Source organism: Callorhinchus milii, unplaced genomic scaffold (genome assembly GCF_018977255.1).
Source record: "Callorhinchus milii isolate IMCB2004 unplaced genomic scaffold, IMCB_Cmil_1.0 Scaffold25, whole genome shotgun sequence".
Taxonomy (NCBI): domain Eukaryota; kingdom Metazoa; phylum Chordata; class Chondrichthyes; order Chimaeriformes; family Callorhinchidae; genus Callorhinchus; species Callorhinchus milii.
Window position 1 is genome coordinate 7,039,703 of NW_024704766.1, and position 27,953 is coordinate 7,067,655.

The window sequence follows — 27,953 nt, forward strand, 5'->3', positions numbered from 1 at the left end:
ACAAGAGTGTGCCTGGACTGTAACCTGTTTGCGGTGCGGTAATAAAGAAGAACTTTTGAAATCTACCTGAAGTCTGAAGATTATTTTACACACATAATGACGGTTTGAGAAGTAGCCCAACACCTAGTATCCCGGATGCTTTTTTAACAGCTGTATCTGCCTGTCCGGCCACCTTCAAAGATTTACTATATGACCCCCAGGTCTCTCTGTTCCTTCGCCCCCTTTAAGATTGTACCATCAGCTTATATTGCCTCTCCTCATTCTTCCTCCTAAAGTGCATCACTTTGCATTTCTCCACATTAAACTCATCTTCCCCGTGTCTGCCCGTGTTACCAGTCTGTCTATTTGCTTCATAAAATATGACCAGTGTTTTTTTTGGTTGGAGACTGAATGGGCCTCGGGTGCCCAACGTCTTGGGCAATTATAATATTTATCAACATAAGGCTTAAGCGAGTTTTAGTCTGGAATCACTGAACAAATCTCTGTTCATTCCCACTTCCCGACAAAATAATAATAATCATAATAATCCTTGCATTTGATATAGCGCCTTATCATGTCATCTCAAAGTACTTCACAGAATATACTGTAAAGTGGAGTGACTGTGTATTTTGTGGGCGAAATGCGGAAGTCAATTTCGAGGATTGAGCGACCAAATTATTTTTTTAAAGGGATTATTACCATCTGTTTAGACTAACATCCGGGTTCCTACTTTACTGCTAGGTAAACAGGCGTGTGGAGTAAGGAAACTTGCCTAACATTCTGCCCTGCCCGGGAATTGAACTCGGGTCCTTTCGCTTGCGAGGTGAGCGCTCTAACCACTGAGCTACAGGGCTCTATAATATACATCAAGTGTATAATAGACATATTAAGCATGTGAGCACTTAGACAGTCACGTACGTAGTTTTCCTGGATATCTGGCACGGTGTGCTCCACCCCATCATCAACAACAACCACCGTCACATTTCTGCCCGTCACGTTGCGTTCCCACACCCCCGTCACGTTAATGTCCATCCCCACCCTCTTCCGATTGTGCTGCAGGTAAGAGAGAGGGAGAATAATTCCATTAGTCAGCTGTTAAAATAACACGGCCAAACTCCGCCTTAAAATGAACATTACACAAATGGCCGACTGTGTGGTAAAGGTCTCCTGCGCTTTTGAAAGAGAAAAGGGATTTTCTCCTAAACTTAATAATAATCCTTACATTTGATACAGCGCCTCATCACGTCTTCGAGACTTCTCAAAGCGCTTCACAGGATATACTGCAAAGTGAATTGACTGTATATTTTGTGGGTGAAACGCGGCAGCCAATTGCGCACAGCAGCGTCCCACAAACAGTCGTGGATTGAGTGACCAAATTATTTTTAAAATTTTTTTTGAATGGATTATTACCCCCAGAAAAAAATTGAGGATGTGTGCAAACAGGACACCGGGAGAGACAAACTCCCTTCTCTTCCCGAATAGCGCCAAAGTGATCTTTAATGTCCAAATGAACAGGCAGACGGGATCTCGGTTTTACGTCAATCAAAGGACGGGACCTCCGACAATGCAATAACCCCCAACACTGCATTGGAGCATCAGCTTAGACTGTGTGATTCCAAGTCCTGAAGTGGGGGCTTGAACCCATAACTGGAAGAAGGGGGATGTTATCTTAAAATTAGAGCCGGGCCATTTAGGTGTGAAATCAGGAGGCAGTTTGTCACCCTAAGGCTAGTGGAAATCAGGAACTCTCTCCCCAAAAAGGCTGTGGATCCTGGATTCATTCACCTTTTCAAGGCTGAGGTGTTTGTTAGGGTCAGGATATTAAGGCATATGAGGCAAAGGCAGGTAACTGGAGTCAAGGTACAGATCAGCCATCATCTAATGGCTGAACAGCCTCGAGGGGCTGAATGGCCTCCTCCTATTTCTATGACTCAGAGGCACGAGTGCTACTGACTGAGCCGACACACAAACAGTGAAGTTAAAACATTGCTGTTTGGATCTGTCAGAGAGCAGCACTGAAAGATACACAACTGTGCTCACACACACTTCGGCGCACTGGTCTTGTGTAGCTAATCATCGCCGGGGATTGTTCAACAGGATCCCACAACAGGAATTTCAGGGTGGAGCAGTGCAAGAAATTGCGAAGCTTTGTTGTGAAATCTGCCTCACCCCTAACACTGTGTCACACACACTCCCCCAGTGTGTTGGCTTCTTGAAGTCTGAAAATAATGAAAAGTTACCACAGAAATGTTTTAAATGTTGATGTTTTTCAGCGCTGAGCTGGTCAGTCAATGATCTCCTTAAGGACAACAACAATTTGCCTTTACACAGCGTCCTTCGCCCACGGCAGCATCTCTGAGCGCTTAACAGTGGCGGAGCCTGACACGGAGCCGGGGGGCGCGGGAGTGAGGTGAGGTGAATAATAATAACCCTAACACTAAGCACGGTCAAAAGGGAAGGTCTTCGGTCGTGATCTGAAAGAGGGGAAGGAGAGAGGGGGCAAGGCGGAGGGATTGGGGGAGAGAGAATTCCAAAGCTTCGGGGGGTAGAGGCTGAAAGTGCGGCCACCGGTGGTGGAGCGGAGGGGACGAGGGACGAGCAGGAGGGCAGAATGAGTGAGTGTGAGAGGATTTTGAAATCAACAATGAAAACCCTCCAGGTGTCAGGTCAGGACTTGTTTGAGCTGCTGTCCAGATCCCTCACCACCTTGGGTTCTAAAGGATAATAATAATAATAATAAGCTCTTTTAAAAGAGCGGCACAGACACGATGGGCCGAATGGCCTCCTTCTGTGCTGTATAACTCTATAACTATAATAATCCTTGCATTGGATACAGCGCCCTATCACGTCTTCGAGACGTCCCAAAGCGCTTCACTGGATGTGCCGCAAAATGTAGTGACTGTGTATATTCTGGGCGAGACACGAATAGAATGTTGGAAAGCGCGGAGCCGGACTCACTAAGTGCCACTGGAGCGGGTACTTGGGATCGCTGAACTGCAGCCCACGTTTGGACCGTTTCAGCAGCTTCTGCTCCGAGTGCCAGCGCACCCCCTCGTGCTCCGTCAGGGAGCTCTCGATGCTGCTGCGGACGGAGTCCGCCTCCCCTCCCCCGAGGTCCCTGGGGGGGCGAGGGAGGGGGTGATGGGGGAGCGGCAGAGCGAAGAGGTAGTGCCCGGCCAGCTCGCCGATCTGCCCGTGGTTGTCCAGCCTCGCCGCTCGGGCCACCTTGTCAGCCAGCCGGTCCAGGGCCTCTCGGTCACCGGGGCGATCGGAGAGGGTCAAGTGAACGGCCCACGTCAGGGTCCCCCCGTCGGCCTCCGTCCCCGGCCTCGGCCCCACCTCCCCCTCGCTCTCAGGGCTCAGCCCGGACGTCACCGCAGGGTGGGGGTCGCCGTTGGAGGGGGCGATGGGGAGCCAGAGCACGAACACTGACAGGCAGAGCCAGGCCGGCAGCACAGCCTCCAGCCCTCTCCACCTGGGCTTCTTCATCAGATCCGATCCCTGTAACACAGCATCACCGTCAGTCAGCAAAGAGTACCCGAAAAAATAAAACAACAGAAATCGCCCCCCACTCCCCCCCGGCCTTTCACAATGTAGACTCTTGGAGTCCTGTAGCTCAGCGGTTAGAGCCCCCGCCTCGCAAGCAAGAGGATCCGGGTTCGATTCCCGGGCAGGTCAGTTTCCTTACTCCACACACCTCTGTTTACACAACATGAAGTAGGAACCCGGTTGTTAGTCGATTGGTGTAATTATTATTACTGATTGGTGATAACCCCTTCAAGATGAAATTTAGTCACTTCAATCCACGGCTGTTTGTGGGACGCTGCTGTGCGCAATTGGCTGCCGCGTTTCGCCCTCAAAATGCACAGTCAATTCACTTTGCAGTAAATCCTGTGAAGTGCTTTGAGACGTCTCAACAACGTGACTAGGGATTTATATCAATCGCAAGGATTATTATTATGAAATAGGCTGACAACTTAAAAACTTAAAAGTTACTGAAAACACGAAGTGGTGAGAGATGGGAGGAGGAAGTCAAGAATAAGATTATCCAAGATCGAGACACATCCAGCAAGAGGGTCACTGTTTTCCAACACAAAGCGATTTTAGTTAAGGGGGTGTGAGAAATAGCACGACTCCGCCATCTCTGTTCAGCAGCCTGCAATAATCTCTCAACCGATTCTCATCTCTTTGAGAAACAAAGACGTGAGAGGCAGTTGAGAGATCTTCATTAAATTCAATAGGGTGCTCAGCAACAACAATAATCCTTGCATTTGATACAGAGTCTTATCACATCGTTGAGACGTCTCAAAGCACTTCACAGACTATTTTGTAAAGTCAATTGACTGTGTATTTCATGGACGAAACCCGACAGCCAATTGCACACAGCAGTGTCCTACAAACACTCGTGGATTGAGCGACCAAATTATTATTATTATTTTTGGATTCTTACCCCCTGGAAAGCGATCCTCCAATATCCTAACAACCGGGTTCCTACTGATTTCCTCAAGTGTTGCCAAAACATTACCATGTGTGGTAGCAAACTCAATCCATAACCGAAGTCCAAGAGTTGTGCAACATTGCGAGAGGCAGGAAACAGCCAATGAATTTGCAGAATTAAACGAGGAACTAAAGCTTAATCACATTGCAGAACAGAAACAATGGAGTTCAGATTCTTCCCGTTTCTTGCCGATGCCGTTCCGCTCGGTTAGCCTGCAAGCCTCGCTCCATCCCCAACACTGGCCTTGGGCAGCGGCTCCATGGAAGCCGGGATAAGTCAGCGCAGGTAACGGGAGCCAGGGCGAGGGCACAGGCTTTGGAATCACTTGCGATACGTAGGGCAGGCTAGGAGGGTGGGCGTTATTAATGATAAGAATAATAATCCTCACATTTGAGACAGCGCCTTATCACGTGGCCAAGGCGTCTCAAACGGCTTCACAGAATATACTGTAAAGTGGATTGGCTGTGTATTTTGTGGCCAAAATATCGCTGGCGCCCTATCATGTCATCAGGACGTCTCAAAGCGCTTCACAGGATATACTGTAAAGCGCAGTGACTGTGTATTTAGTGGGCGAAACGCCAGCAGTGTCCCGGACAAACAGCCATGGAGTGAGTGACCAATTTTATTTGGGGAATTGTCAGCCAGGACAGCGGGAGAGAGAAACTCCCTTTTTCTTTTTGAAAAGCGTCACGGGATCTTTAACATCCACCTGAACAGGAAGCCGGGACCTCAGTTAAAATTCCTTGCAGCGCTATTAAAAAAGGGGGATTCTCTTTCCCGGCATCCTGGCCAACAAGCCCCCACCCCCCAGATAAAATTGTGGGACATTGGCCTCCAAATAGGCAGACACTACACTTTACAGTAAAGCCCTGTGTTGCGTTTTGAGGCATTTGATGTGGATAAGGTACTGTATAAATGCAAGTTGTTGTTGGTGTCTTCCTGTGGCTTAGACTAGGGTGGGTGGTCCAACTGGCAGCATGAGGGCTGATTTCATCCGGTCCCTCCCCCACCCTCGCTCTCCCCACCTCGCTCCCTTTCATCTGACCCACCCACTTCCTCCATAACCCGTAAATGTTGTTGTTATGTTATGTTTCTGAAAGCGAAATACAAAAATGTGGCTTTTCCAGCCCTCGGCAGCCAAAAGGTTGGACCAAAGGGCAAAATACTGCAGATGCTGGAAATCTAAAAATAAAAATAGACGTCGCTGGGAGCACTCAGCAGGTCAGGCAGCATCTATGGAGAGAGAGGCAAGCGAGTTGAATGTTTTAGGTCGATGACCTTTCGTCAAAAAATCAGGACCACACCGATCTAGAGAGAAAAGCAAAATCATCAAGTCCATTTCAAGCGTGGAGTGAAGTCAGAGGCATCGCTGGAGTGGAAATTGACCTGCAAGGAAAAGTTTGGGAAGAGTTCGGAAATCTTCATCAACATTGTGGGGGGGGGGGGAGGGACAGACAGGAGCCACTGCCAAAGCCCAACATCCACAAGATCACAGGACGTGCGACCGCATGGTAAATACAGACTTATTTGTTTGCTTAGAGCAAGTCGTTCCAAGGAGATGGTTGGCTAAAGGAGAGAGGAAGTGGACACAGAAACGGGCTGAAAACTCCCGACAGTGGTGTTAATGCATCGCTGGTGACATTCCTGCAGTTTCCGTGGAACACGTTAGTTACAGAACAACTTGTAAGTAAGTCTCTTCCCCCCACCGGGCTTCAACAACAACAACAGATGGCTTTTACAGCAACTTTCACATCAGGCGGACACCCCGAGGCGCTGGACAGTCAGAGATCCGCGCCCGAGCTGGTGGTTGGGATCAGGAGGGGTGGAGGGCGGGGAGGGTGGGGGTAGGAGGGTGAGCGAAGGCTTCAGTGGCAATCGATTGCAACTGTGTCTCGGACTCCGTTCCCATTCATAAAATCACGCAACAAACCCAACAAACCCTAAGTCTTAAAGCGCTTCTCTGGAATAAACTGTAAATTATTGCAAATTCCCTGATCTTAATCACCCACTTCTCCCTCTCTCTCTCTCTCTCTCTCTCGTCCCCAACCCCTAACCTAAAAAATAGTGTCAGGATATCTTTCAAAATGAATTGTTTGACTGAAGTAAAGTTGCTGACCTCTGCCTCAGGCAGGATGCAGAATCAAGTAGGATTTGGGTAATGTCGGCTGCTGAGGTTGAGTGAGTGGATGGTCTGCAAGGCAGCGAGTCACCAAACCCCAGACCATCTACAACAACAACAACAACAACAACAAGATTCCATTTATAAAGCGCCTTTCACGTCAGGAGGACGTCCCAAGGCGCTGATCTACTGACCTCGACTGTGGGTGATACATAGTTTCCTGGCGCTCAGAGGCTTTGAGATGCATTACTTGCGATATCAACAACAATAACAACAAGATTACATTTGTATAGCCTTTCACGTCGGGAGGATATGTCAAACCGTGTCGCTGGGCAAACACACAGACCCTTTTTTAACCAACTGCAAGAATAGAAATGCAAAGGGTTTTTGTGTGTTTAACATTTGTTCCCATCCACTAACCTCAGCACAGCCTCCCCACGTGAACGGCACTACACAAATTAATATTACATTGTATTGAGTGGAAAAATGAGGGAGTGATGGGGTGAGGGAGTGGAACAACAACAACAACTTGCATTGATATAGCGCCCTTCACGCCGGATGGCGTCTCGGAACAGTGAATGAGTTGTTTTTTGGGGTCTGACACACGCGGAAACCCATCACCGGACTTCAGGGCTCCAAACCCAACTAAGAAGTCTACAGTGAGTGAGTGTGTCAGCGAGTCAGTGAGTGTGTCAGTGAGTATGTCAGCGAGTCAGTGTATCAGTGAGTGTGTCAGCGTGTCAGTGTGTCAGTGTGTCAGCGAGTCAGCGAGTCAGTGAGTCAGTGTGTCAGTGTGTCAGTGAGTCAGTGTGTCAGTGAGTGTGTCAGTGAGTGAGTGTATGAGTGAGTGTGTCAGTGAGTGAGTGTGTCAGTGAGTGAGTGTGTCAGTGAGTGAGTGTGTTGGTGAGTGTCGGTGAGTGAGTGAATGTGAGTGAGTGTCAGTGAGTGTGTCAGTGAGTGAGTGAGTGTGTGAGTGAGTGTGTCAGTGAGTGAGTGTATGACTGAGTGTGTCAGTGAGTGAGTATGTCAGTGAGTGAGTGTGTCGGTGAGTGTCGGTGAGTGAGTGAATGTGAGTGAGTGAGTGTCAGTGAGTGAGTGTGTCAGTGAGTGAGTGAGTGAGTGAGTGAGTGGATCAGTCAGTGAGTGCGTGGGTGGGTGGATCAGTGTGTGTGTGTGAGTGAGTGTGTGAGTAAGTGAGTGGGTGGACCAGTGTGTGAGTGAGTAAGTTAGTGAGTGAGTGTGTCAGTGAGTGTGTCAGTGAGTGAGTGTATGAGTGAGTGTATGAGTGAGTGTGTCAGTGAGTGAGTGTGTCAGTGAGTGAGTGTGCCAGTGAGTGAGTGTGTCGGTGAGTGTCGGTGAGTGAGTGAATGTGAGTGAGTGTCAGTGAGTGAGTGTGTCAGTGAGTGAGTGAGTGAGTGTGTCAGTGAGTGTGTCAGTGAGTGTGTCAGTGAGTGAGTGTATGACTGAGTGTGTCAGTGAGTGAGTATGTCAGTGAGTGAGTGTGTCGGTGAGTGTCGGTGAGTGAGTGAATGTGAGTGAGTGAGTGTCAGTGAGTGAGTGTGTCAGTGAGTGTCAGTGAGTGAGTGTGTCAGTGAGTGTATCAGTGAGTGTGTGTATCAGTGAGTGAGTGAGTGTCAGCGAGTGTATGAGTGAGTGTGTCAGTGAGTGAGTGAGTGTGTGTCAGTGAGTGAGTGTGTCAGTGAGTGAGTGTTTGTGTCAGTGTGGGAGTGAGTGAGTGTGTGAGCGAGTGAGTGTGTCAGTGAGTGAGTGAGTGAATGTGTCAGTGTGTGAGTGTGTGAGCGAGTGAGTGAGTGTGTGAGCAAGTGAGTGTGTCAGTGAGTGAGTGAGTGAGTGTGTGAGCGAGTGAGTGAGTGTGTCAGTGAGTGAGGGTGTGAGTGTGTCAGTGTGTGAGTGAGTGAGTGTGTGAGCGAGTGAGTGTCAGTGAGTGAGTGAGTGTGTGTCAGTGAGCGAGTGTGTCAGTGAGTGAGTGAGTGTGTGAGCGAGTGAGTGTGTCAGTGAGTGAGTGAGCGAGTGTGTCAGTGAGTGAGCGAGTGTGTCAGTGAGTGAGTGAGTGTGTCAGTGAGTGTGTGAGCGAGTGAGTGTGTGAGCGAGTGAGTGTGTCAGTGAGTGTGTCAGTGTGTGAGTGAGTGTGTAACTTACCAGAGCGCGTGTGAGTCGCTGCTATGGGTCTCTCACACTCAGTCCCTCTCTGAGCATTGCCTGTGGCCGCCGATGCGGAAGTCCCTCTCAGTCTTTACACTGCACTCGATCGCGATGCGCCCCTTCCGAGCAATGGACGTCAGTTCCGATCGCTGTTCAGGGGGTGTGTGTGTGTGTGTGTGTGGGTGGGGGGGGGGGATGTGTGTGGGGGGGGGGGGGGGGGAGGTGGGTGTGGGGGGGGGGGGGGGAGGTGTGTGTGTGTGTGTGAGGGGGGGGGGAGGTGTGTGTGTGTGGGTGTGTGTGTGGGGGGGGTGTGGGGGGTAATGTGTGTGTGTGTTACATGTTGGGAAAGAGGTGGAGCTGTATATCATCCCCTCCCCCTCCCCCCCCCCCAATGTTTTTATATAAAACACTGTATAAACCTTTGCAGTGCCCCCCCGCCCCTCCCCCCCCCAGCCCCCCTCCCCCCCCCCCAGCCCCACCCCCCGCCCGCCCCGCCCCCCGTCCCCGCCCCCCCCCCGCCCCCCCCCCGCTCCCCCCCGCCCCCCCCCGCCCCCCCCGCTCCCCCCCCCGCCCCTCCCCCCCCCCGCGGGCACTTGTCAGATCAGCATTTTTGGTAAAAACAAACGATGCTTTTATTTGGGATTAACAACTCGCGGTTTCCCGATTTGTTGCCATCTCAGGTCAGAGCGGAGCCTGAGATTGATTGACAGGTGGAGCGGGGGGGCGGGGCGAGGGCGGGGCGGGGAGGAGGGAGGGAGGAGTGGTTCAGCCAATCAGCGCGGGGAGAGGCGGGCTGTTGCCACGCTACGCGCCGATTGACGTGCGTTCCGACCAATCACAGGGCAGAAGGGGGCGGACCCCCACCTCCCCGGTGGGCGAGCGCGAGTGACGGGCGCCGCGTCCAATCAGAGGCCGCATTCGCAGTCGCCGCCTCCCCCGATACATTGTAACCGCGTCATTGATACAGTGTGACCCCCCCAATCGCCGCGCCGTCCAATCGGAGGCCGGGTTCCATGGTGACTGACGCGCGTCACGTCCAATCAGAGGAGGGGCGGCTGGAATTAGAGGCGGGACGTGAGGCCCCGATGTGTCAACGTGTCACGTTGGAGTGACAGGAGCGGCGCCCAATGCGGGGGGAGGAGGTGGAGGGGGGGGCGGGGCCTGGTGTGTGTCAGAGAGAAGCTGTGGGGGAGGAGGGTCGGTGGCAGAGCCTCTGGTGATGCAGGTGAGTGTGTGAGAGAGACCTGTAGGGGACACAGGGAGAGAGAGAGAGGGAAGGGGGTTAAAATCTCCCCCCCTTTTCCCCCCTCCCCCTCCCCCCTCCCCCCCCCCTCCCCCCCATGTTCAATGCCAACACTGATTGCAGCAGCAAATAATGCTTCGCAATTGTAATGAATCCGACCTCTGCCCCAACAGCTCTCACCGGGACCTCTCCCCCCGACTCCTGAGCTCATAACCTCTCTGAGCAGATTTTTCTTCCAAAAAAAAAGATCATTTCAAATTGTCATCACATCTCTTTTTTTTAAAAAAAAATTAAGAAGAAAATCACAGAGAGAGAGAGAGAGAGAGAGAGTGAGAAAAGGGACAAAAATTCCCTTTTCAATGCCAAAAGATACCAACAGCAGCAATTAAGAGTATTGCAAATGTAATTAATCCAATAACTCTCAGTGGGATCTCTCCTAACTCTCTTGATCTCATTATTCTCTGAGCAGATTTTTTTTTTTGGGGTGAAATCATTTCAATTCTCATCGTCTTTTTTTTAAAAAAAAAGTTAAGATTTTTTTTATTGGACTCTCAACTGATTCGAATCCAGTTCGACGTGGAGTCCCATCAGTAAAGGATTGCCCCTCTCTGGTCTGTCCTGGTCACAGGAGAACCTGCTTTCAATTCTTTCAATTGCAAATTGGTTTTATTTTTAATTTTTTTTTAAAAAAGAAGAGAAAAAAATCTTCTCTTCCCTTCTCTGCGGCTGTTATTAAGTTGTTTGACTTTATGTAGATTGGTGGAAGTGAAATAACAAGCCTTGGGAATTGGCGGTGAGGAAATTGAGGGGGTGGGGGGGATGGTTGGAGGGTGATAAAGGTTATTGCACAGCCTTGGGGACTGGATGGCGAAGTGATTTGGGAAGTGGTGAGTGGGTGTTATTTGAGGTGGACGAGCAGAGCACCTTCCTGTGGGTGTCCGGATTCTCTCTCTCTCTCTCTTTCCCTTCAGTCCGGCCGGTGAAGTCGACTCAGTTCAGCGCAGTAATAATAGTACTTGCATTTGATATAGCACCTGATCAGGGTGTTCAGTCGTCCCGGGTGGGGTGAAACCTTCAGTAAACAGACGTGCGTGGAGTAAGGAAACGTGCCTCGCAGTAAGTAGGAACGTGGTTGTTAGTCGATTGGCGGATCACTTTCCAGCGGTAATAAACCTTTCCCCCTCCCCACAAAATTTCATCACTCAATCCATGACTGTTTGTGGGACATTGATGTGTGCAATTGGTTACTGCATTTCGCCCACAAAATACACTGTCAATCCACTTTACAATAAATTCTGTGAATCACTTTGAGACGTCTGAACGATATGATCAGGTGGGATATCAAATGCAAGGATTATTATTATTAACATTATTATTATTATCTTCTGTAGATACTGTGCTGATCTGACGGCCAGGCTTATTCAACCATAAGAACTTAGGTTTAAACTTCCACCACAATTAATTTAGTATTAAATTAGTGCTCTGTGTTAACGTTACAATCGGGCTGGCTCTCTCCAGTTAGTGTTGTGTAAGATTGTGGGACACTTGTTTATGAAAGAGAAATTAATGATTAAGTTGGCAACCTTGCCAACACAGGTGAAGAGGGTTACAGCGGATCAATCAATCAGATTCTGGCTACTCTGTTGTCAGTCACTCTGACAGGAAAGCAAGACTTTCCCCTAATTTGGCTCAGTTTCCAGCTCATTCACGTGTCGGAACTTCCCCGATACTGAACCCACTCTCTGGCACTGATTTTACCAGTAGCACCCCATGACTGAACTGGGAGTCGATCCATCTGCATAGAACCCCCCAGTGTAAGGTGGTGCATAATGTACTAACAACAACAACAATAAATGACATTTACACTGCGCCTTTCTCGTCGGAAGGACGCCCGCAGGCGCTGGACAGTCAAGGGTTTGGACCCAAGTAGGGGATTGGGATCAGGAGGGGTGGAGGGCAGGAGGTTAGGGGTAGGAGGATGACTGAAGGTGCGGTCAAAGAGGAGGGTTTCGAGATGGGCCTTGAAGAAGACAAGGAGGGGGGCAAGTCAAAAGGACTGTGCGACAGAGTTCCAAAGAGTGGGGGGCTAGAGAGGCTGAAGGCCCGACTGCCAATTGTGGGGTGGGTAGGGCGAGCAGGCCAGATGGGCAGGTAAGGTGTTAATAGGTCGCAGAGGTAGGAAGGAGGACGACTGTGGAGGGATTTAAAAATCAAGACGAGGATTCAAAACTTGATTCTCTGAGGGATGTGGAGCCAGTGGAGCCGGGCGAGGATGGGGTGATCGGTTCACTTAAGTCCACCACTTTAAGTCATCATGTTGTTGATATCCCAGCCAGATATTCATATGTCCGCCTACAAAACTCGCCGGTCTGGATAACTCATCATTGAGCCCTTTTCCCTCGGAGCGCCGAGGGAAAGGGGTTAATCCCTTGGATTCGGTGATTTTCTTTTCACATCGAGCATTAACTTTCCTCTATAAGGATTCGCCCACAAAATATACAGTCAATTCACTGCGCGGTACGTTCTGCGAAGCGCTTTGAGACGTCTCAACAACGTGGTAAGCCACTGTATCAAATGCGAGGATTACTATTAAACCCTATTTATTGACCTGATTGAAATAGAGGGATTCCACCTGCAGTTTAGTGTGTTGTATTGTTACTAAATAACTGACAACAATATATCTTTCATCAGGGATATTGCTTGTGTTACTGTTCAGCTTTCCTGCCCTTGTATTCAGGACATGTTCTTTCCTCCCTCACCCCTCATCCCCACCTCCCACCCTTCCCCACACACCCGCCCGCTCCCCTCTCCATCTTACCCTCTGCCCTGACATTGCTTGGCTGCTTTCACCATCAGTTATTGAGTGTGTCAGCCTGGCTCAGTGGGTAGCGCTCTCTCTCTCTCTCTCTCTCTCTCGCCTACGGGTTAGAAGGTTATGGGTGAAGCCTTCACGTCAGGACATGGAATCACACAGTTTAAGCTGACGCCCCAATACAGCGCTGGTGGGGGGGTTCTTGTCACATTGTCGGAGGTGCCGTCCTTCGGATGAGTGTAACCCGAGGTCTGGTCTGACTGTTCAGGCGGATGTTAAAGTTCCCGCCGCGCTGTTCGAAAAGAGAAGTTTCTCTCTCTCTCTCCCAGTGTCTTGGCCAACAATCCCCAAATCAAATTGGTCACTAGCTCCATGGCTGTTTGTGCTTCGCTGCTGTGTGCAAATTGGCTGCCGTGTTTTGCCCACAAAATACACAGTCACTGCACCGCACAGTGATTGCAGCGATTTACAATGATCCACTGTTAACTCTTGTGAAGCACTGTGAAATGTCTGGACGACTTGATAAGTGTTATATCAAGATCCAAGGATTATTTCTTATAATTGCTTCCGGTGGTAGGGGCGATGGGGGTGGTTTTGTCTTTGTTTTGTGTCCAAAACTGTCTGGTGTCTCCCTCACTCCGTAACCCAAGCAGTGCTGCGTCATTGTCATAGAATCCTACAGCTCAGAAGGAGGCCACACGGTTTATGAAAGGGAAATCGTGTTTATCAAATTTTTAAAGAGTTTTTTGAAGATGTAACTAGCAGTTAGATAGGGGGGAGCCAGTGGATATAGTGTACTTAGATTTTCAGAAGGCATTTGACAAGATGCCACATAAAGGTTGTTACATAAGATTAAGGCTCATGGAATTAAGAGTAATATATCAGCATGGATCGAAGAATGGTTAATAGGCAGAAAACTAGGGATAAACGGGTCCTTCTCAAGTTGGCCTGTGGGACTAGTGGAGTGCCACGAGGATCAATGTTTGGGAACTGTTTACAGTTGACATCAATGACCCAGATGAGGAAATCGAGCTTAATGTATCTAAATTCACGGACGATACAAAGCTCGGTGGGAAAGTAAGCTGTGAAGAGGACACAAGGAGGATGCAAAGGGATATTGACAGGTTAAGTGAGTGGGCAAGAAGGTGGCAGATGGAGGATAATGTGGGCAAGTGTGAAGTTATTCACCCAGGTAGAAAAAATAGAAAAGCAGATTATTTTCTAGAGGGGGAGAGACTAGATAGTGTTAATGTTCAGAGGGATTCAGGTGTCCTTATATACCAGTCACAGAAAGTTAGTATGCAGGTACAGCAAGCAATTAGGAAGTCTAATAACATGTTAGTGTTCATTGCAAAGGGGTTAGACTACAAGAGTGGGGAAGTCTTGCTTCAGTTGTATAAGGCCTTGGTGAGACCGCACCTGGAATATTGTGTGCAGTTTTGGTCTCCTTATCTAAGAAAGGATATATTCGCCTTAGAGGGGGTGCAATGTAGGTTCGCTAGGTTGGTTCCTGGGATGAGGGGGTTGACCTATGAGGAGAGGTTCTCTAGAATATAGAAGAATTACAGAATTATGGAATCCTATAAGATTCTTGAGGGTCTTGACAGGGTGGATAGTGTGAGACTGTTTCCCCCGGTTGGAGAATCTAAAACTAGGGGTCATAGTCTCAGGATTAAAGGTCAGTCTTCTAGAACTGAGTTGAGAAAACACTTCTTCACTCAGAGGGTAGTTTATTTATGGAATTCTGTGCCCCCGAGGCTGTGGTCGCTCAGTAGTCATATTCAAGAATGAGATCGATAGATTTTTTAAAAAAAATCAAGGGATTAAGGGATATGGGGCTAAGGCGGGTAAATGGGATTAGGTTAGAATGGCCTACTCTTGCTCCTATTTCTTATCTTATTCGGCCCATCATGCCTGTGCCTGCTCTTTGAAAAAGTTTACCAACTAGTTCCACTCGCCCCCCCCCCCCCCTCTTTCCCCATTGCCGTACAACTTTTTCTCTTTTCAAGTACGTATCCAATTTCCTTTTGAAAGTTATTATTGGATCTGCTTCCACCACCCTTTCAGGCAGCGCTTTCCAGACCGTAACAACTCTCTGCGTTTATATTTCAAAAAAATAATAATCATTTTTTAAATTCTCCTCGTCTCCCCTCTGGCTCTTTTGCCAATCACCTGAAATCTGTGCGCAATTGGCTGCCGCGTTTCACCCACAAAAATACACAGTTACTACACTTTACAGTATATCTCGTGAAGCGTATTGAGGTGTTTTGAAGACGTGATGAGGTCCTGTATTAAATGCAACTTATTATTATTATTATTATTATCATCTGTGTCCTCTGGTTAACAACCCACCCGCCAGAGGAAACAGTTTCCCCCTATCTACTCTGTTGAAATCCCTCCTAAATTTGAACACCTCTTGAGTGTCGGAGGTCTCAGACGCTCGACACGAAGGGGTGAGATATGAGCACTGACAAATTAAGGATACTAACAACCCAGCTGTTCGCTGGGAATAAAGTGGCTGAGTCATCAGTGAGCAGTGAGCAGACTGTGGGCTCTATTTAAACAGTTTAACCTTAACTGAAAAGCCACTGATGGTTAAACAAGGCGTAAACAGTACCACTCTCACGTACTCTGCCTGTTTTGTCTTGTTTTTTTTGTCCTTCTCAGCATCAAGATTTCGTCACCAGAGTCGGGGAAACATTCAGAGTTAATCTTTTCGCAACCAGTGGCTCTGAAAAGCAAACAGCAAACCACAAAAAGCCCTGACTCAGCACAGGAGAGGGACAGACAGGAAAGTGTTGGAGGAATTAGAGCGTGAGATATGGGCTTTTTTCCTCCTCTGTTGCTCGAAGTGACAATCAAGCCGTGTTTTTTATACATATAAAATATCTCGAGATTCCCTAAAACGTCTATGGATCGATTGCCGGTGATAGCAGCAAACTTTTGATAGCACGTTTGATTTAAAATCAGCGGAACTGCTGAAGCCCACCGTGCCAGGCTGTGAGATTGCTGGGTCCATAGGTGGTTGCTGATTGTTTTCTGTGTGTGTGTGTGTGTGGGGAGAGCCCCATCCTGGAAACTGACCACGATGGGTTCCTACGGCTACTACAGAACTACCATCTTCACTTCGATGTTTGTGGGCTACACCCTGTATTACTTCAACAGGAAAACCTTCTCCTTTGTGATGCCATCCATTATGCAAGAAGTCACACTTGAGAAAGATGATCTGGGTGAGTCTCGATTTATTTATTTAATTTAATAATAATAATCCTTGCATTTGATACAGAGCCACATCACGCAATTGAGACGTCTCAAAGCCCTTCACAGGATATACTATAAAGTGTAGTGACTGTGTATTTTATGAGTGAAACGCGGTAGCCGATTGCTTTATTCATCTGGAGTCCTGTAGCTCAGTGGTTAGAGCACTCGCTTTGCAAGTGAGAGACCTGAGTTCAATTCCAGGCAGAGGGCGAAACCTTGGGCAAGTTTCCTTACTCCACACAGAGCCTAATAATATTCCCTCCAAAACCAAAAACAATAATAAATTGGTCATTTTCAATCTTGAATGGCCATATTATTATTATTTTTGTTGAGGGTTTATTACACCCATTAGCCAATTGACCTAATAACCAGATATAGTAAAATGCTTTGAGACGTTTCGATAATGTGATAAGGCGCTGTATCAAATGCAAAGATTATTATTAGTAGTAGTAGTGGTAGTAGTATTATTACTCTCACACCTGTGTTTCTCGCACAGGTTTGATCACCAGCAGCCAGTCACTGGCCTACGCAATCAGTAAGTTTATCAGCGGAGTGCTCTCGGACCAGATCAGCGCCCGCTTGCTTTTCTGCACCGGCCTCTTCCTGGTCGGGGTGGTGAACGTGGCCTTTTCCTGGAGCTCCTCCGTGATGGTCTTTGCCATCCTCTGGTTCCTGAACGGGCTGGCCCAGGGCTTCGGCTGGCCTCCCTGTGGCAAAATACTCCGCAAGGTAGGCGTCGCCTCTCAGCAGAGAGGGTTTGGTGTCAGCCCGGCTCAGACGTGAGTTTTGGGGCGTCTTGCTGATGTGAAAGGCGCAGAATAAACATCAGCTTTGCATTGCAAGTGTCTGTGTGTATATGTTGTGTGCTGTGTTTGTGTGCGCGTGTGCTGTATGTATATGTTTGTATGTGTGTGTGTGTTCAGTATGCGCTTTGTGATTTCTCCCCTGGTTCAAGGGAATTATAACCATTGCTGGATGGTACAGATGCTGTTGATCAGAGTTCAAGTGGCTTCGCTCAAAAGCTGCACACAGTGCAATAAACCTACAGGGTTTGCTCCGGTAGAAAATAACTTGGGAGCAAGTTACAGTCTGTAACCCAACCTCAGGTCTCTGGTGACTCTTACAGATCGTTCGCTGGCTCATGCGTTCTCGGGGCTGGAATACACCCTATAACAAGGCATAATCTTATCCCATACCCAACACGTCATCACAGGTGGGGTGGGGGAGGGGGTTGAAATATGATGCACAGAGTCTTGTTGCATCGAAACACTCAAAAGTGTAATGACTGTGCGTTTGTAGGCAAATTGCACACAGCCACGTCCCGCCAACCACCTCAAAGCAAACAAATTTGTTGTTGTTGCAACGGCTCTGGGACTCCCCGAACAAATCCCTGTCCACGCCACTGGCCTGTCTGACACGCAGGTCGCATTTTATCGGACATCAACTGCGCTTTTGACTATTCTTCCTGATTTATGAGGTTCTCATCTCCGGAAAGCACGGGGCAGGTGCTCTGTAGCTCGGTTGGGAGATTCCCTGGTTAAATTGGGCACGGACGATATGTGCGGTGAGAGCTGAACCCAGCCATGGGCTCGGATCACTGCATTTCCCTCCTCTGTCTATTTGCAGCTCGGCTCTGGATCACACGTTCTGCAGCGCGTGAGAGGCTGTCAGCTTATCTTGTGCTGTGTAAGCGAGGAAGCTTCCAGCCCTTTCATTTCACTCTTCAGTGGGTCCTGAATGTGTCAATACAACATAATACAAAGTGACATTTACACTGCGGCGCCTTTCACACCGGGAGGACGTCCCAAGGCGCTGGACAGTCAGGGATTTGGACCCAAGCTGGGTGTCGGGATCGGGGAGGGTGGAGGGCAGGGAGGGTACGAGGGTGGCCGAAAGCTTGGTCGAAGAGGAGGGTTTTGAGATGGGCCTTGAAGGACTCAAGGGAATGTGGGATGGAGTTCCTTAGGGTGGGGGCAGAGAGGCTGAAGGCATGAAGTGGGCTGGGTGGGGGTCGTGGAGTAGGCCAAGCCTGCTGAGCGGAGGGAGCGGACAGGCCAATGTTGAGTGAGGACAGGAACTCAGTTAGTGAGGTCTCAGCCTTTAATGCACCTCTTTTCTCTCCCCTCCCCACTGTCTATTTTCCACCCCGTCTGCCTCTCAATCCAAAACCGTGATGACCCACCCACATCCTCTTCCTCTGATATCATTGGGTCAGCGTTAGGCTGGCGATTGGATATGACAGTGCATCAGAGGACATGACTCCCACCCAAACAGAATCTTGTAGCTCAGTGGTTAGAGAACTCGCTTCACAAGCGAGAGGACCTGGGTTCAATTCCCAGCAGGCTGAAGGCAAATTTCCTTACTCCACACGCCTCTGTTTACCCAGCAGTAAGTAGGAACCCGGTTGTTAGTTGAATTGGTGGATCACTTTTCCGAGGGTAATAATCCCTTCACAAAAAATAATAAATTGGTCACTCAATCCTGGTTACGGGACGCTGCTGTGCGCAATTGGCTGCCGCGTTTTTGCCCACAAAATATACAATCAATTCACTTTACAGTGTATCCTGTGAAGCGCTTGAGACGTCTCGAAGATGTGATAAGACGCTGTACCAAATGCGAGGATTATTATTATCCTGCACAGTCCCGAGAGGGAGAGAAATGGGTTAACTGGGGACCGGGTCTTCTCCCTCATTTCTCCTTGCCAATAGTGTATCTGTGCCAACCTGCCCCAGCAGACACACCGTGAGCATACGCTCCCAGAACAGCAGCTGGCACAGTGTGGCACCACGTTTAACCACCACCCTCCCTCCCCCCGCCCCGACCCAGCCGTTTTGAGGCAGCCATAAAGAAACGATTGAAATGGGAGATATTCTATATAAAAGCCAAAAGTGAGGATCTTATTTGTTTTAAATAAAAATAAATTTCTAATCAATGAGTCGATTCACCTGAATCCAGGAACCACAGGGGGAAAAAAAAACACAAGTCTATGGGCAAGCTGTGCCAACTCACATCGTGCCATTGGCTTCCCGGCGGCCAATTCAGGTTTGCAGGATGCTTACCCGACCAGACAAGCCAGTCACTGTGTGTGGACAGTACGGTCTGTGGTCGATTTGAAACCTTGATTCTCAATCGCCTTCCAGATCCTTGTCCCGACTTACAGAAATCCCTCCCTGCTCTCTCCCAACCCGCACCTCTTGCATCTCCTCCAGCCCCACTCTCTCACTCACTCCTTCTGCTCCGTAAATATAGGTTTCCCCCCCACCACCCCTTCCCTTCTTCCCTTCCCTACCCACCCAACCTACCACCGCTCACCCCACCATTGGTGTCAAGGTATGGTCATCAAACCCAATCCTGAACTCACCCAACCTTCCTGTTGACCTGTAAGCTGGGTCTCCTCACAGCTGAACTGGCTCTATGTTTGGCAATGGAATGCCAGAATTGAGCCCTCCCCTCTGTGATGGTCTCAGTAGTCCCAGTTCCTGAGCCAGGAGGGACCGCAGTATTCCAGGGCACTCACTGCTGATGGCAGCACAGGCTCATCGGCAGGATCTGGTAGTGCCGACCAGCCACTGGGGGCAGGGAATCCTCCCCCTCAGCTCCTGTTAACCCTGCAGCCAAAGCCCTAATGGGTAAGGGTGGTCCTAGCTGGACAAGCAGTGGAACAACCTACCAGACAGCTGAGGTTGACCTTGTGTGTCTAGCAACGGTAGAGATGTATCGTACTCTGACCCTCTTTTCTTTGCGTTATCCCCCCCACCCCGCAGTGGTTTGAGCCGTCACAGTTTGGCACATGGTGGGCTGTTCTGTCGACCAGCATGAACCTAGCAGGCAGTCTGGGCCCTATCATCGCCGCCACCATGGCTCTAAGCTACAGTTGGAGACAGACGCTCTCCATGTCCGGCTGTGTGGCCATCGGAGCCACGTTCCTGTGTCTCATCTTCATCCGAAACGAGCCCAAAGACGTGGGGTTGACCAACATCGAGCCAGGACAGAAGAAAGGAGACAAAAAAGGTAATAATCCTTGCATTTTGATACAGCGCCTTATGTCTTTGAGATGTCTCAAAGCGCTTCACAGAATGTACTGTAAAGTGTAGTGACTGTGTGTTTTGTGGGTGAAACGTGGAGGCCAATTGCATACAGCAGTGTTCCACAAACAGTCGTGGATTGAGTGACCAATTATTATTTTTAATCGATTTGTCCACCTGACTCGCAAAAACGTCGGCCTTTTCCTCTTCCTTGCAGTTTTTTTTCTTTCTTTTCCCACTTTCTCTCCTTTCCCTGGACCTTTACTACAACAACAGCAACAACAAAATTACATTTATATAGCACCTTTCACGTTGGGAGGACGTCCCAGGGTCCATATACCTCTGTCTGCAAGGAGGTGCGTATGACTGTCGCACCTGTGCTGTTAACTCCACATAGACCTTTCCACTCCCTCCCTTGCCTTCTTCAAGGTCTGTCTCAAGACCCTCCTCTTCAACCACACCTTCGGTCACCCTCCTGCCCCACCCTCCCTGCCCTCCAGCCCTCCTGATCCCAACCCCAAATCCATGACTGCCAGCACCATGAGATGTCCTCTCGATGTGAAAGGCGTTGTACAAATGTAAGTTGTTGTTTACTCCCTTCTCAGCCTTCCCTTGTGAATGAAACCATTTCAGATGTTTCAATCTAGTAAGCGCTGTCATCATCTGCTCAGCTCATTTGGAGAACGTAATAGGCCTGGAACTATGGAGTGATAACTTAACCTACCTTCCATTCAATGCATCAGTAACCTTCACGGCCCCAGTACATTACTCATTGCTCTTTACATAGTGCAGAGAGTGTTAAGGAGCATTTTTTGGGGGGGGTCAGCCGAGTGTCTGACACGTGCGGAAACCCATCACCGTTGCTTAAGAGTCTCCAAACCGGACTGAGAATTCATGCATCCCACCTACACATGGAAATTCCAGACTTAATTTATCGGACTAGGTTCTCCTTGAAAGACCCGAATTGCCACTTGGTTCATGGCTGTTTGTTTGATGATTTCTGGTGCAGATTTCAGCTGTTGTGTTTGATTACGTAACAGTCCTCCACTCCAAACGGAAAATTATTGGGCAACACTCTTCAGATCTGACGTGATTACCAGCCATCAGAAAAGATGTAAAGTAGGGTGAAATTCCATCTGAGTCTAGATTTAAGCCATTGACATGGCATTTCAGACCGTCCTGAATTTGGCGAATTCTTAAATACATTTTTTAATTTTGAAGCTTTTTTTTAAGAACTACAGGAAACCTTCTTCAAAGCTAAGACTGGATTCTCGATGCTCAGAAATGCTGAGCGAGAAGATCCGGCCTCGATTTCCAGGCGGGGAGAGACATTAGTCAACACACACCTCTGTTTATCTAGCAGTAGGAAGCCAGTTGTTAGTTGATTGGAGGATTGCTTTCCGGGGATAATAATCCCTCCCCACCCCAAATATTATTGATAATAATGGTCACTTCAGTCCACGACTGTTTGTGGGACGCTGCTGTTGCACAATTGGCTGCCGCGTTTCGCCCACAAAATACAGTCAATACACTTTACGCTATATTCTGTGAAGCGCTTTGAGATGTCTTAATGACATAATGAAGCACTGTATAATAATAATAATCCTTGCATTTGTTATAGCGCCCTATCATGTCTTCGAGACGTCTCAAAGCGCTTCACAGAATATACTGTAAAGTGAGTTGACTGTGTGCTCTGTGGGCGAAACACGGCAGCCAATTGCACACAGCAGCGTCCCACAAACAGTCGTGGATTGAACTGACCAATTTTTTTTTATTATTTATTGTTATTATATCCGATGCAAGGCTGTATATGCTTATAGGGAACAGGCAGGTAAATGGAACTGAATGGGTTCTATTTTCAAGAGCTGGTCCAGACACGATGGGGTGAATGGCCTTCCTCTGTGCTGTGAATTGCTATGTTTCTAAAGTACTACAGTATAGGGTCTTGTCAGTTTCTCTAGCTAACAGCAAAGCTGTGTGATGTCCGTGTGTGCTGACCTCTCGATGGCATTGTTGGCCCTCGTTGACCTGTGTTCACGCACAGACTGGATTTTACTTAAGTAATATTTCTGCAAGTAAACGTTACTGAAAGTTACAGATTATCTTTTTTTCCTTGTGATGGAACATACAGAGCAAAGGGGCAAGGATCGCTTTCTGAAGGTAATATTCCCTTAAAAAAGTAATGTGGTCACTCAATCCACAACTCCCTGTGGGACGCTGCTGTGCACAATTGGCTGCCATGTTTCACCTGCAAAATACACAGTCACTACACTTTACAGTATATTCTGTGAATGCTTTGAGAAGTCTCAACCTCGTGATAAGATGTTATATCAAATATAAGGATTATTATTACAATATATTCTGTGAAGCGCTTTGAGATGTTTCAACGATGCGATTAGGTGCTATATCAAATGCAAGGATGATGATTGTTGTTATTCTCAATGCCTGCCCTTGTCCACTGCCCAGGAGCTGCCAGAGATGACAGCACCCTGAGGGAGCTACTGCTGAGCCCGTATCTCTGGGTCCTGAATTTTCGGATACTTGGTGGTGTTTGGGGTGAAGACTTGTTGCACTGACTGGGGCCAACTCTTCCTCATCCAAGACAAGGGACAGTCTGCCCTCATAGGTAAGCCTCGTCTTGTTCTACCTCTGCTCAGTGGTCTGTGGCCTCCTGCTGTCCCTCATCCCCTCTGCTCCACCATCGGCGGCTGCGCTTTCAGCCACTACGCCTGAAATTTTGGAACTCTCATCCCCCTCGATCCCTCCGCCTTGCCCCCTCCTTTCCCTCGTTTGGATCCCGGTGGAAGACCTTCTCCTTCGACCGTACTTAAGGTCACCTTCTCCCTCCCCCAGCTCGGGATCAGGCACCTGCCACCTTTAGTGTTCCGAGACGCTGACTGAAATTATCAAGAACAAATTAGATCAAAATTTGTCAAATTTGCTAGAAAATAATATCTCAGGATAATACAGGGTATAGTTGGGACACGACATGTCAAGCGACTGCCAGAATAGTGGAAGGTGAACTAGATGGACCTTGATCTTCTTTCACCCAGTCAGCAAATTCTTATGACTGTGACCTCCTGATACTGCAATGGCTGACCTCCAATCTCTCCGCTGTTTGTAGGCAGCTCCTTCATGAGTGCGCTGGAGGTCGGGGGTTTTCTGGGTAGCTTGGCCGCTGGGTACCTGTCGGACAGAGCTGTAGCTCGGGTATGTACTCGCACATCCCCTCCACCTCGCACCTTGGATTCCACTGACATTAAACACTCGCTGGACAACTTTTTTAGGGCCTCCGTGTTGTGTTGGTTGATGTCACCAGCGCAACAACTTTATACTTGTGAGTCAACCGGGTGTCTCACACATGCGGAAACCCATCATAGTGCTTAACTCTGAGGATTCCACATATATTTGCCACCTACACATTGAAATTCCTTTGTGTCTGAAATGGAATGCGCACTCTCCTCTCCCCCACACACCACACACAACCCTCCTCTCTGTCTCCTTGGGGGGACAAATCCCTCTTGCCTAAATCCCGGAGAGTATTAAATCCAGTATTAAATCCAACTACAACTGAATCTTGATCCGGCAACTTTTTATATGTTGTGGAGTCCTGTAGCTCAGTGGTTAGAGCACTCACCTCGCAAGCTGGAACCTTCGGTTTGATTCCCGGGCAGGACGAAACGTTAGGCAAATTTCCTTACCCCACACACCTCTGCTTTTACCGAGCAGTAAGGCGATTCATTGGCTGTTAAGCCGATTGACAGATTGCTTTTCTAGGGGTAATAATTCCTTCAAATAAAATAATGAATTGGTCACTCAATCCCATGGCTCTTTGTGGGACGCTGCTGTGCGCAATTGGCTACTGCATTTCCCCCACAAAATATACAGTTAATTCACTTCACAATATAACGTATGAAGCGCTTTGAGACGTCTCAAAGACGTGATAAGGTGCTGTATCAAATGCTTATGGATTATTATTATAGCACGGTCTGCGGAGTCACGGAAACCCTCGGCACGGGCTTCTGCTCTCTATGATGGCGGGGATGGCTGTCTCGTTGCACCTCTTCAGAGTCACGGTTGCCCCAGAATCTCCCAAGGTAATTGGATTCTCATCCGCCCCGTTTAAGGGAAGATTTAGAGCGATGATAACTTTATTTGGGGGGGGGCATTTGGACAAAACCACAAGATTCAAGGTAATTGGCTAAAGAACCAGTGGGGAGTCGAGGAGAGTATTTTTTTCTTCACCAGCGAGTTGTTGTGGTCTGGAACGCACTTCCTGAAAGGGTGGGGGAAGCAGGTTCAATAGTAACTTTCAAAGGAGAATTGGATATGTGCTTAACAAGAAAGTGCAAGGCTATGGGGTAAGAGCAGTGGGAGTGGGACTAGTTGGGGTAAGAGCAGTGGGAGTGGGACTAGTTGGGGTAAGCAGTGGGAGTGGGACTAGTTGGGGTAAGAGCAGGGGGAGCGGGACTCGTTGGGGTAAGAGCAGGGGGAGCGGGACTCGTTTGGGTAAGAGCAGGGGGAGCGGGACTCGTTGGGGTAAGAGCAGGGGGAGCGGGACTCGTTGGGGTAAGAGCAGGGGGAGCGGGACTAGTTGGGGTAAGAGCAGGGGGAGCGGGACTAGTTGGGGTAAGGGCTGAGGAGCGGGACTCGGTTGGGGTAAGAGTGGGGGAGTGGGACCAGTTGGTAGCTCTTTCAAAGTGTCGGTTCAGGCTCGATGGGTCAAATGGTCTCCTTCTGTGCTGTAAGATTCTATGAAAACAGGGTCTGAGTGCAAGAGAAAAAGGGTTTGAAGGGTTTCGGGGAGAGGTAGAGAAGAAAATCAACAATTTCCATTTACTTTCACCTTGGAAGAACATCTTAGAGTGTTCTACACAGCAGATGGGGGTTGGGGGGAAACTCAGATGCTATTTTGCTTTGAAAGGTGTTTTTTTGGGGGGAGAGGGGGAAATAATCTTTAATTCCTTTCACAAATAAAGTCAGGAGCCTGCAGTACAATACTTTGAGGGTTTAAAAAAAATAATGAATTGGTCATTTAGTCCACGACTGTTTGTGGGACGCTGCTGTGCCAATTGGCTGCCTCTGTTCGCCCACAAAATACACAGTCGCTATACTTCACAGTATATTCTGTGAAGCACTTTGGATCGTTCCAACGAGGTGATAAGGCGCTGTATCAAATGCAAGGATTATTATTATTATTAATAAAACGGTCTTGCTGCTCTGTGGCTGACTACTGTGAGTGATGCTTTTCCTTTTTCCCTCAGGAGACTGATTTCTGGACATTAATCTTCTTGCCTCTGACTCAAATCACCAACCTAACCGAACACGAGGTTTCTCGCTCTCTCTATTCTGTCCTCTCCACCTCCTTGTCCTTTTGTCAACTCAACTCTCTTTGTACTCTTCCCTCCTTCCTTTCTGTCTGTATTTCACCAGCCGTTAGTTTTTAACCTGACTGTGACCACAATACAGTGAAACCCAGTTATAAAGCACTTTGATCGCATTTAAATGTTAGGGTCCAAACCGCAATGAATATTGGGGAAATCATGGGGAAATATTACCATGGGAAATTCTGGACACGATCCCCCTCTCCCTTACACCGGACTAATGCGCCTAACGGTTTCACTGTCGCACATTCATCCCAGAATTGCTTTATTGGAGTGTCTTTTTTTTTGTAATCCCATTGATTTTGAAGCGTGCAAGAAAGGTCAGTAAAGCGGCTTCAGCAACACTCGTTACTAGGGTGTAATATTGGGCGGTGGAGGGGGGGAAGCCCAGTTACTCAGTGGAAGTGCTTCACCCTGAACAACAGCAACATTGGGAGCAGATTGAGTGGGAGCTGGGGGTCTGGCGGATCAGGGTGTGGCACTTCCGTTTCCAATGCCCCCCCTCCCCATCTCCAACCTCTAGCGATTAAGAACAATTAAGAATTTTGTACCCCAAAAATACTTATCTTGATTTCCTATCGCAAGCGCATTGGTTGGTGTTTGTACACATGTTCTCTTGTATCAAAGCCACTTTTCTTTTTGTTTCCAAACTCTTTCCTGTCATCCAGCTGTGGATCCTGATCCTGGGAGNTTTTTTTGGCTTCTGCTCCTATGGGCCGATCGCACTATTTGGAGTCATTGCCAACGAGAGCGCGCCTCCTAACCTGTGCGGCACGTCTCACGCCATCGTGGCTCTGATGGCGAACGGTGAGTGTGACGGTAAAAATCCCGGGAATACCACTGGCCAGCGGGAAGTCCATCCCAATCTGGCTTTATGGATGTTCACGTGCAGAATAGTTCCCGGGAGGGCGGGCGGGAAGGGTTCACAAAACCTGCATCTGGGTAAATGGAGTCCTGAAGCATATTGGTTATCACGCTCACCTTGAAAGCGAGAGAATTCCGGGTTCGATTCCCGGGCAGGGCGAAACCTTAGGCAAGTTTCCTTACTCTACACACCTTTGTTTACCCAGCAGTAAGAACCCAGTTGTTAGTCGATTGGTGGATTGCTTTCCGGGGTAATAATCCCTCCCCTAAAAAATAATGATTTGGTCACTCAATCCACGATTGTTTGTGGCACACTGCTGTGCGTAATTTGCTGCCACGTTGCGCGCATAAAATACACAGTGAATTCACTATACAATATTCTGTGAATATATTTCGGGAGAATATATCTCCCGTTCAGCTTTGAGACGTCTCAACGACGTGATAAGGTGCTGTATCAAACACAAGTATTATTGTGTGGAATTCTCAGTAGTTTGAGTACAGTGAGAGGGGTCTCAGACAACCTTTTTTCTTCTGTGTCTCGCAGTGGGCGGTTTCCTGGCTGGGCTCCCATTCAGTACCATCGCAAAGCATTACAGTTGGGACATGGCGTTCTGGATCGCTGAGGTGTCCTGTACCATCGCCACCGTGGCCTTCTTCCTGCTGAGGAACATCCGCACCAAGATGGGACGAGTCCCTAGGAAGGAAGACTGAAGTTTCAGAAACCCACCTTCAATCGTCAGCCGTCTGCTCTGATCATGTGTTGGTAAAGGTTCACCAGCAAAGCTTAATTCTGCTCATCCCAATGTTGAGAGTCAACCAGTCAGTCCTGTCTCAAAAGTTTTTTTGTGCACATTTTAGTACCTGAAACTACATCCAAAACACAACACAGGTCACCCTCTGTTTTTTTGGGTTAAGTTAAACTTTGATCATGACTCACAGAAATACCCAGTGCCAAGTGAATCCTACCTACTCTGCTCTGTGCCAGGGTGGAATCTCCTTTTTTTTTATTGGTGAGCGAGTTTGGGGCCTGCCCCCCCCACCCCATTAACCAAATTGGATCGAGTATGTCCCACTTAGGCAATGAGGGTTGTCTCCACAGACAAGCCCCCCTCCCGATTCCCCAACTCTGCCAGACCCCAAATTGTCAAAGGACTTGTGTGGATCTGAATCATGTCTTTATGTCCATCCGAGCGAGTCGGGACTGGATGGAAATCTGCCTCATAGCACTTTGTCCGTTTGACCATTAGGGGTCACTACTGCTGCCACGTCCTCCTCTCTCTATTGAGTGAGTTAATACCATTCTGCCGAAGCCACTTTCTCTGCACGGGGTTTCTGAACAAAATGAACCATTTTCTATTAGATACACTTCAAGGGAAGAGGGCTCTCTATAATCAACTCTAAATTGCGCCATTTCTTATTCAGGATTTCTTAAGAAATTCCAGGTAGAATTTCTGTCAGGAACCCCATTTTTGGGTGGAGGTTTCAACTGGGTATCTGACACAAGCAGAAACCCATTACCCAACTCAAGAGTCTCCAAACCAAGCTGAGAATTCCAGGCATCCCACCTACACATCGAAATCCCAGAGATAATTATTGGAATATAAT

The 27,953-nt window shown here is 48.4% G+C and overlaps 2 protein-coding genes across 2 annotated transcripts in view; one reads left to right on the plus strand and one right to left on the minus strand.

The window, feature by feature from the left end:
• The window catches only part of pcsk7 (proprotein convertase subtilisin/kexin type 7), a 56,093-nt gene extending 47,219 nt beyond the window's left edge, over positions 1-8,874 (minus strand). Inside the window, exons 1-3 of the mRNA XM_042343888.1 lie at positions 8,757-8,874; positions 2,938-3,480; positions 898-1,032 (exon numbers count right to left, since the gene is read on the minus strand). Coding sequence (XP_042199822.1) covers positions 898-1,032; positions 2,938-3,468 — 666 coding nt within the window. The 5' untranslated portion in view covers positions 3,469-3,480; positions 8,757-8,874. The remainder of the gene's footprint in view (positions 1-897; positions 1,033-2,937; positions 3,481-8,756) is intronic.
• A 1,047-nt stretch (positions 8,875-9,921) lies between these two features.
• Positions 9,922-27,886, plus strand: LOC103187689 (glucose-6-phosphate exchanger SLC37A4). Its single transcript, XM_042343980.1, is given in 11 exon segments — positions 9,922-9,984; positions 15,482-16,044; positions 16,572-16,804; positions 19,840-20,086; positions 22,567-22,631; positions 22,633-22,726; positions 23,225-23,310; positions 24,084-24,197; positions 25,365-25,430; positions 26,153-26,291; positions 26,893-27,886. Coding segments are annotated over 10 exon segments (1,353 nt in total). The 5' UTR covers positions 9,922-9,984; positions 15,482-15,902; the 3' UTR covers positions 27,060-27,886.
• Positions 27,887-27,953: the final 67 nt, after the last annotated feature.